This window comes from Anoplolepis gracilipes, chromosome 3 (genome assembly GCF_047496725.1).
Source record: "Anoplolepis gracilipes chromosome 3, ASM4749672v1, whole genome shotgun sequence".
In the NCBI taxonomy this organism is placed as follows: domain Eukaryota; kingdom Metazoa; phylum Arthropoda; class Insecta; order Hymenoptera; family Formicidae; genus Anoplolepis; species Anoplolepis gracilipes.
Window position 1 is genome coordinate 4,445,856 of NC_132972.1, and position 11,061 is coordinate 4,456,916.

At 35.3% G+C, this 11,061-nt stretch overlaps 1 protein-coding gene across 20 annotated transcripts in view; it reads left to right on the forward strand.

The window, feature by feature from the left end:
• LOC140664251 (CUGBP Elav-like family member 1-A) overlaps positions 1-11,061 on the forward strand; it is a 528,745-nt gene that overhangs the window by 358,043 nt on the left and 159,641 nt on the right. For all 20 annotated transcript variants that reach the window (XM_072889205.1, XM_072889211.1, XM_072889210.1 and 17 more), the window contains one exon: positions 10,892-11,061. In XM_072889205.1, coding sequence (XP_072745306.1) covers positions 10,892-11,061 — 170 coding nt within the window. The remainder of the gene's footprint in view (positions 1-10,891) is intronic.

An 11,061-nucleotide genomic window follows, 5' to 3' on the forward strand; every position in this document is an offset into this window, starting at 1 on the left:
GCGAAAAATACTTGAAAATTTTAAGAATACTTCTCGTATAATTTAATTGATAATTGGAAAATATTTTTAATATTACATCAAATTTTTATTTAAAGCAACCTTTTCTTATAATAGTTATATTTGATCGGAATTGAATTGAATATTTCGAGATAAACAGTTTCACTCATAAATTTGCACGAAGAGACGGTACCTTTTACGTGGAGATTTTCTATAATATATTTCATCATTGGAAGATCACAAGATCACAGAAACAGCTATTCAGCCGTTTCTCCCGTGAGTGATATCAGAATCACTGTGAAAAAGCAACGCAAGAAAATTAAACCGAGCGCTAACTCACGAGCCGAGGGAAACCCATTAATTCGAGACGAAAGCGGATCTCGCATACTCGGCTTCTTCTAACTCGTTGCCCGTTAGAAGTTTTTTTTTGTTTTTTTTTCTTTTTTTTCTTTTTTTTTTCCGAAACGTCGCGCGTTTCGTCTTCTACGAGAGGACAGATCTGTCAGCATGTTCGTTAGTGCTGGACTCTTGGCAGGGGGTATAAAGCGAGAACCTTCCCAAATAAATTGAGCGAACGAAGCGAATCCCTGACTGGCCAAATGTCGGAGAAACGAATAAAGAGGATCGACAAAGCGGGCGAAGAGTAATAAACGAGCGGGTTGTATGTGTCGGGGATCTACTTCGGGTCGGCTAGTTTTACAGTTCGTGTGTGTCCGTACGAAAGAGAAGTATTCTCTCGTCAAACAAACAGCTGATAGAGTCTGAGACAAAACAAACAATTAGGCGACGTCTCCCTTAATGGGAGAGATGCACTACCTATTACCAGCCATTTCTCTCTTTAGTACTTTTCGAACAGGAAATCGCGTTGCCTCCTAAATTGTTGACACTCAGTAATGTAACAATTATGATAGTATAACATACGTAAAACGTATACGCAAACATCAAACGTCTTCTTCTTTCTCTACGAAGAAAAAATATTTTATCTAACTTCAACATTTTTAGATGTTATCGTTATCTCTTTTTATTTTGCTTTCTAAATTATTTTTACAATAAAAACCTTGTGGACTTTATGTAATATAAGTATAAAAGCATTATTAATAATCACAAGTATTAATATTCTTTGTTATTTTGGATAAAAGTTATGATTTGGAAAAATATGAGAAACAAGTCGTCGCGAAGTGTCTCCAAAGAGGCATAACTCTGTCGATGGTTGCCATCGTGAAATGCATTGCCTGCAGCAGTCGCGTTTCGTAGTCACCCTCTTGCGCACGTGACTGGATGCAGTTTACCCACTCGACATTTCAAACACTCAAAACTCGAGTTAATCGCCGAAGCGAGAGCGTTTACTCAGAACCGTTCTGCGTAGGGGTGGTTGCGCAGGTTACCAGCGAGATGGAGAGGATCGGTCGATGTGCATTACAAGAGAAAAGATAGGAGAGAGAGAGAAAGAGAGAGAGAGAGAGAGAGGAAGGAGGAAGGGAAAAAGGGGGTGGCAAAGAGAGATGAGAAGAAAAGAAGGGATGCCGAGGGACGTTGAACGACTCGTCGCGAGAAAGGTGAAGAACGTTTTATCAATAGAAAACTACAAGCTCACAATTGTTGTTTTACTAAAGCGTGAATTGGGTCGAGATTTTCTAAGCACTATATGAAAAATATATCGAGATAAGATTAAGATACGCTAATGCACCACAAGATAGAATAAGACAGTCAAGTGGAGGAAATGATTCTTCAAACATTCTCATACATTAATGGCGTCTACGTTTAATGTATTTGAAATGATATGATTAATGAAGAATCACACTTATTTATAAGGAAGCGAAGCTGACTATAAATAATATATAATAACATAGATATATAATTCTCGAAAAATTTATTATCTTTCAAAGATTATTTTAAGGAAGCTACATTTGTAATTTTTTTATGCATTTTAAAATACATTAAAACATAAAAGACATGTAAGAGGAAGAAGAATAACAAGTATTTTCAAATAATTAAATAAATATTTTATCGAGAAAAAAAATACTAATTTTTATCGTCGACATTTTCTACGAATAAAATAGAAAGTAACACTACAATTAAGCATTACATTTACAATATCGAACTAAAATCTATAAAAATACTGACAAGAAATAATGTAGACATAACAATATTGCGCAAAGAGTACTAAGATTTTAAAGTATCGTACAATTTTTAAAATTAATCACGTCAGCTGAACAAATCGCGCGAATATGCCGTGGGCGCGTGTTGAGAGACGGAAAAATAATTAAAATCAATCGGTGAAGCGCAGTGAAAGGGCACGGTATAAGGTGCATGACGGGTAGAAGGAGCGAGAATAAATACCCACCTAACGAGCGCGGAAATTGACGGACCCGTCTGAGGGTGCTTGAGTCCTGGTGCTTTCCCATCGGAAAGTCGGAGGTCGAGCGATACCTTTGTCCCTTGTTAAATTCCAAAGGCAGAACGATATTTTGCCCTCGACGCGCTACCCGCGCTCCTTGCCCTTTCGGTTTCCTTTCGCTATCGCTGATACAAAACTCGTACATTCACGACCGTGTTAAATAATAATAAAAATAAATATAATATTACTGATAAATTTATATTTGACGCCTGTAGTATCTCGAGAGTCGTGGATGTAAAATGCAAAGGATTGATTCATGCGGAATAGATTCTTTTCTCTTATATAAATTGTAGGGCGCGTTTTATTCTTCATTAATCGCGAATTCGGCTAATACAGCGTCTCAATTAGCGGTAATATCCCATACGAGCGAGCGTCCGATCTCTGAACGCTTACGCCAATTAGAACATATTAAGGATGGGAACGTCAGTCTGCAGTCGATCTCAGCCCTTCAGCCGTCCCTCAGGGTCCATTTGCCGCATCCTCGCCCTCTAATTAGTCTATCCGATAAACTGGATTACGTCCGTTCCGCACACATCCTTTATTCTCGGTCGCATTCATTTACACAGAACTGGATCATTGTATTTGGACATGTCCGAGTAAACTTTCATCAGAATTCTTTATCTGAAACTATGACTGTGTGTGGATTTTGTACATGACATTTCATGACAGGTGTAAATTTGAACCGTCTAATATAAATAAAATTTAGAGTTGGTACGATGTAAAAGTTAGATGTAATGAAATATGTAATAAAAGGATGAATTCGTTTATTCAGCATCTTCGAAATATGCTATTTTCAATAATTATTTAAAAAATAGTAAGATTTCTTTTATTTAGCAAAGCTTAATTTTATTGATGCAAATATTAATTTATAGGATATTAATTAGTTTTGCAAAACTCTATATTCGAAGCTTATGGTGATGTAAAACTCATGTGTTTTATAAATATATGTACATATATCATCTCTTCACAAATATACCTAAAACACAAATATTTAATTGCTTAATTATAGTATATTATTATGTCAAACAATATCACGCGAAATCAATGTTAATTTTAAACACATACATAATCTCTCTCTTTCCTTCTTTCTCTCTGTGTTTTGATAAAGTGTAAATTGTATATAACAGACAGCTGTTGACAACATGCGCGCACGCATGAGAGAGAATTAAAAGTATATTCATAAATATATTATTGTGTGAAAATTGTTTTGCCCATGAATATGTAAATTAATTCGGTTAAAATTGGTCGTATGGTGCAGCGTTATATAATGATCTATCAAGAAAAAGTATTACTATACATAATTCTGGTACGGACAAAAAAATTTGTTACAGATTTTATGAATTATAGAAAAAAAAATCTTTCTCGAAAGTATTATACACTATACATATGTTTTAATATCTTTTTTTTAGTATTAAGAATAATTTAACAGAAAATTGTATGCTATTCAAACGCGAGCTATTCAGCTAGTAAATTATTCGAAATATATACATATGTATACATATACATGTAGTATAAATAAAACGGAATTTTTTTTATATTTTCTATATAGATGGAACGAATAATTTAAGAATAAAAAAGTAGAATGTAACGTCGGGGACTGAAAAATATATGCATGGCTCAGGAATTTACGAGCACAAGTTGATGGTTCGTCCACAGAAATGGTGCAGTGCATCTTCCTTTAGACGATTCCGATACACTCGATCTTAGCGAGACAGTTAAACCATTCGTAGCCGGATAGCGTTACAAGGTCGTTCGTAGTGATGTAACGCCGCCAGAGAATTCGGTCCTACGGCCCTTGAAATATCGGCGAAGTTGCGAAAGTAGCGGGCCTCGAGAGCAACGAGGCGAAACTCCCGGAGACCATTGTTCGCCGGAGCCGGTAACTTCGCGGAATCGCCACATACATTACCTGAACGAGTAGCAAAGGACGACGCTTGGTATCTTTAACTTTACGTCTTTTCGCCATTTTTCAGACACCTTAGCGGATGCCAATAACGCCCATCCTCAATCTGTCTGTATCGTGCATTCAATAATGGCCTGATGCTATTGAGACTGTCTTTTTCTTGGAAATATAGATTAGATGGAATTCTAATTACCTTTTATGAAACTGACATAGTGATGTAGATATTAAATTTAAATACTACAACAATACTAAATTCAATATTGCAAACATTATGCACAAAGCAAAGTTAATATCAATTTAATAAATTATGTGACCTTTGTGTTGTTTCTCTTTATAGATTATATTGTTTAGCAAATGTCATATTATAGTCATAATCTGGTAAATTATTGTAAACGGAATTTAATATAAGTATATATAATAAACGATTTATTTCAAATGTTATAACATAAACGTTCGGAAATTTACAATGTAACAAACATATATCATTTTATCGTTTTATTCATAATTATATATTTCAATATGAAGTTAATTATTCTAAACGTTAACTTATGCAATTAATTTTTATTTTTTCCTTCATTACAAAAATATATTTTTCATATACACAGATATATATATATATATAATTTTATCTTTTATAAAAAATATATCATCTTTTATATATTTATAAAAAGTTACATTTTAATTTATATTTTATCAATTTTTAAGGTATTTATTATAATATATATTGTGCGTGTATATATAAGTATTGTATAATAACACTAACATAAAAGCTCTATTTATAATCTTCGTATATTATGATGTTTGGTAAAACATTGTTGTGTACGCGTCGATAAAGAGACGACTATCAAATATCCTTCTTTCGATCAATTCATCGACATCGAGTCAATTAATTAACCGAGAAAAAGAGAGGTCGTTGCCGTGACGGACCCTGTACTCGATATTCATTTACGTTGACGGCTATATTACGTCGAGTGCTCCGCTTGTTTCCCTCTCGTGCTATTAGTGATGTGTAAAGACACGTCTTGACGGTATATTACTTCAGCTAAATTGCACGTCGGGACACAAAGGAAAAAAGCAGGAGAGGGGGGGGGGAAGGTCAATTATGATGACGCGTTACGAGCGATTTGGTCAGCGGAATTGAAGCGATTTTTTTTTTTCACAATGAACGAACTCGAAGAGATAGCTCCTCGAATCGCTTTATCCCGATGTACGTTATATTTAACGTGACTGTTGACTGTGTTATCGAGATCACACTATATTAAGCACTATCTTTTCCGAGCGAATCATCGAAAATGCTGACTTCGAATTGCGATGTGTCTCCCCATTAATTTCTACCAATCCTATACGCATCTTTGGTGTTCGTTTGTAACGATGAATCGTCGACGCGTCGATTATACTGTATGATTAATGATTTGTTGTATAGTCATTTATCTTTCTGAAGATGGTAAATAGCGGTTCTTTGAAAGGAATGTTATGTTTATACATGAATAGTTTCTTACTATATTGCCCTTACTATATTTACTCTGTGAGTTAGTTGTTTGACTTATATAACATTCGTAATATTTCGTAAACTATATACTTTGACTTGAAAGTATTTAATAAAAATATATGATCTTTATATCGTTAAGATTAAGATTTTGGCAAAATTTGAAATTTTATTTCTGTGCACTTGTTGGTGAAATTAACAAAAGTTACTTTTTTAATATTGTTATACTATTAATTTTAAATAATGAAAGAGAGAGAAAAGTTATTTTTGAAAATATTGAAATTTGAATCAAAATGAGAACGAAAGTAACAAAGCTTTAATATATTTTATTATTATTCTCTTTTAATAGTATAAGTAATTTTAAAGTTATTAATTTTTGTTGTTGATTTAAACATTAAACATGGATGAATCTTAGCTGATAAATAAAAAACTAAAGATATATAACCATAAAAAGAAACATATGATGAATACACTTTTTTGATTTTCTATCTTATCGCGTCGAAAAATTCTTTCTTTTTTCCTTTTCTCATTCTCAGGATAGAATATATATCATTTCTTCCTATCTTTGCACCTCATTCACCTTACATAGCTCGACAAGGAAAGAGCAGCATTCCCTATTAAAGATAAGATACCGATCGCGACGTATGTACATCCACCGATACTAATCCGCATGGTGGTCTGATAATTGAGCGAACACCTGGCCGCCGGAAATACGTAACAGCCGTTACTGTCACGGTAACGTCGATGCAGGATTACGAGTTGCTCGTTGTCCTTGCTCGTAACCAAGGGTCAATTTGCGGTATCCACAAATCACACCGGGATCACCGGAAGTATCCGCAGCGACGTGATTTTATAAAGCTACGAAAATACGACCATTTTTTTCGTGAAAACAATTAAAATATCACAACACATATTTTAAAAACAACAATTACTTTAAGTATTTAATATAAAAAAAATAAAATTAAAAATTGTTGTTCAAATATATCTAAAAGATAATATAGAGGACAAATTAATACCTATAAATCTTTTTAAAAAATTATAATTTCTGAAAATAATCGCGCGCGAAATATTATAAATTTTGCAATAGAATATTAATAAAGCATTTAGAATATTTATTCTCTTGAAATTTGCAAGCGCGCTGATTATTTTTGAACACAATTTATTAAATTTGCTTCTACACAGCTTTTAGTCATGGCTGTAACTCCATGACTGAAGAACTCCTATGAGACTAGTTGGATATTAACTGAGGCACTCTAATTTATAGTTCACTGTTGTAAACGAAATGTCGCGCGTGTTTTCATAATTAGTTACCTCGTATAATGAAAATTCAGCATCATTATGAAAATTTATAATTATTTATTGTCCCTGCTCTGTAATGAAACATGTTTTAATTATTAATACGTTCACATGAAGGTCTATCGTCAAGCTTTGCGTTTTATGATTATCGCAACAAGACCGGCTAACTTTCCGACAAACTTTTCGCCTCTGACATCAAACGCTTTATTGAACGATGGCCAATTGATTGATCATTAATTCATTATTTGTCTTATTTGCATCGTTATTAATATTATCACGCTCGTTAATTTTAACGTGTTATTTCAATTACATGTAATCAACGACGAATGCAAGTGTATGTATAGTTCGGTCAGAGCTACGATTATCTTCCGGTATTTTGCGATAAATCTCGATTAATCCAATCGAAGAGCCATCACGTGGATCCTGGCACGTGACCAATTTCGAGGAAGCGAATCGCCAAGATAGACCTTCTCGTTTAGTTAACCTAGTCGCTTCTTTGATTAGTTAACCCACTCTCGTCTTTGTTCGAGAAAAGGGATAGACAAGACGGCGGTAGATGCAGCTCCCTGGAGAGTTCTCTACAATAGTAGACACACCCTCTCTCCTTTGCTCCCTTACTCACCCCAGGATCTCCACTCGCACTTCATGGAACGAGATGAGAGTGGCCGCTCGGCCGGAAAATCGCTTTAAACCGCGCCGACTAATATTAACTTTCTCCTATCGTTTCGCGAAATTCCCAAACTCTTTTTCTCTCTCCATCGCGCCAGCGTCCCAGCTACCGGGATCGCAAAAGCTTTTCCCATTCCCATGGGGGAATGGAAACACCGTTCCGAAATTTCCTTATTTGCCTTATTTTGTACGGCCGGCCAATCCGGCTTTGTGTAAACTTCGTTTTATCCCGCAAACGGTGAATGTTTTTCTCCCTCCTCTTGCCACCCTCCGCGATCGATACGTCAGGGAAATTCTGTAACCAGGAGATAGATCGGCGATACACGAGCTACATCGCGACGAAGCGTCATCGAGGTAGTCACGATATTTCAAGGTCGTATGTAATTAACCACTTGGCGCATACCATCGTGTGATCGATTAGAGAACTTTCGGCTCCGTGAGGCGTATCGCGGACGATGCCTATTAAAGTTCGGTGATTTATAGCGGCGAGGAGCCGCTATAAAAGAGAGGAGCGGAAGACAGAGGAGAATAGAGCCGCAAGTCGTGGCGCATCGGGTCGTTATTTCAACCGGCGAACTTTATGTAAACGATTATACGGTGCAACAAACTGTCACGTCTTTCTCCGTCTCTCTCTTTCTCTCTCTCTCTCTCTCTCTCTCTCTCTCTCTCTCTCTCGTTCTCTTAACAGTATGAAACGGTAATGCTCTTTCCGCTCATATAACCAGCTACATTCTACGATGAGTATAACTCACGCGAGGCGGCTAACCACCCACTAAAGCGTCGCGGCGTGCATCCGCTGTATAAGTGCGAAAAAGCGGAAGCGTCATGCGCTCGAGACGAACCTCTTTACTTTCAGAATTTCGCGGTCGGCGATATAGCTTTAAGCTAAAATTTTTCGATTAATAATCCGACAGTGTGCTCAGAATTTTGGCTTTATATGCAAAACTTATTTGCATATGTGATGCAATATGTATATGCTTCACATTCTTATACTTGCAAATATTCACTGTTATTGTAACACACATTTTATGTATCAAATAAATTAAAAATCTCTTTTCAAAATAAATATATATTATATATATATATATATATATATATATATATATATATATATATATATATATAAAATAAGCGCAAATTATATATATATATATATATATATATATATATATATATATATATATATATACACTAGGTTAACTTAATAATTAAATTGATATCTAAGCAAACTTTCAATTTAAAAAAGAAAGAATTTGTAAAGTTCTATACGTGTTTCTTATCCATTTATTATAACATATTAGCAACTAAATATTTTATTATGTAACAGTAATTTACTACTTTTGTTTGGCAAATGTTAACTGTCAAATCATTAAATTTGCATCCGAGTTTCTAGTCAAGTATATACTTATGTGCTTTGAATTAAAATTAAAATCGGATATTGAAATTTTCTATTTAACCGCTAAAAAAATAACATGGCTGAGCATGTATTTGTGAGTATAATCGCAGAAAGAATATAAATTACAGGACGTAATGTATGTTTTTGCGGAGAGGAAGGAAAACACTGTGACGAGAGATGAAAAATATTGACCCGAGTATCAGATTTTAATCAACCGCGAAGAGTGAAAATATTGGCTGAGGCGGCGTCGCGTATACGATCCTCGCGAGGCACAAAATTAGAAGAAAGTTCCTGGTGCGAGCGGATGATGAATCCGGCTCCAGATGAGGCCGCGTGACGCGATCGAGGGACGCAACAAAGTCTCTTCCCACGGGAAGGACCTCAAACACGCATAATCCGTACGAAATTACTGCGTGGCGGCGAAAAGCTCCGCGTAAGTTTTGAAAGCGGACGAGCCCGTGCACGTTCAAATATGTACTCTAGGGTAGCCAAACACACCCAGTAGTCTTTTACGTGAGCAGCGCGCACATAGCTGTATGTGCTAAAATATCCATGGCGACATACATACGTCGCATACAGTCCGCGCTGCGCAAAATGCAGCGTTAATCCCGCCATTCGGCTGGAGAGCGCGAGCTCTCTGCGAAAAATTCCGTCGAAAAGCGCACGGGCTAAATACACGCACGTACAAAATATGTATACGCATGTGTACAGTTCGTCGTTGCACGAGTCTTTTATATTTTCTTTTAACTTGGACTCCATTTGATTTTATAAATGAATTACCATATGTTATATTATGAAGAGTGTCTTTTCCATGTGTGTTACTTTAACACAAATTTGTATTTGACATATTATTATTGCCAAAAAATTGAAAATAAAAACTTGAAAAGATTTTTAATTTGCTAAAGCTGTGATGACGTTCCATAAAATTTTCGACACTAACGGCAAACTGACTTCAAATTTGTCAGCTTGATATTTAATAACGATAACATACCCTGTACATGAAATAAATCATATTCATAGCGAATACGTCTATAAAATATTCGGCTGAATATTTTTCCATTCTCGATACGCGATAACTTCTAACTCACTTTGTGGCCGTTTGCGGCCATACATCGCCGCAATAAAATCATCCTCTACTTCGCTTTGCACAGATAAAATGCTTAATATTTTAATCGCTCGTTTAACGAGTGCGATGCCCGTGAGAATATTTCGCGCTTTGCAACCCATTCAATCAAAATAGTCGATTGAGTTTTAGGTTGCAAAATATTCGACTGAATAAATCAGCCTGAAAAACAGTTTTATTCAGCGATTTATTCTTTTATAAATGAACATTATTGAGTAAACACATATAATTTTTAGGTACTAAAAACGAAAAAGTTGTAATATTAACTTTTTGTTTCAGAAAATTGTTAAAGATTTAATTTACTCATATATATTTTATAAAATTATTTGCGCGTGTATCGAATATAAATCCTTAATATCATTTAAACAATTTTTGGAATTAACAAATATGAAATATTGTACCGTGAATATTATCTGTAATATTATTTATATCTAGAAAGAGAAGAGTATCGAGAGAGACAAATCACTTGTTGTATTACGAGGCGGCCACGAGATAAATCTGAACTGATAAAGTGCACAGGAGTCTTTGAACTGTTAACGTATTAATAACGGCATGTTGTTTTTCTTCAGGCACGCATGTTTAATACGTTGCACATACCGCATAAACTTCCTTTTCCGTTACAGCATAATGAACAACAACAGCGTGGAGCAGCCGGATCCGGACAACATAAAGATGTTTGTGGGGCAAGTGCCTCACGACATGGACGAGAATGACCTGAGGACGATGTTTGAAGAATATGGTCGAGTGCATCAGATAAATATTCTGCGGGACAAGATCACCGGCAGTCATAGAG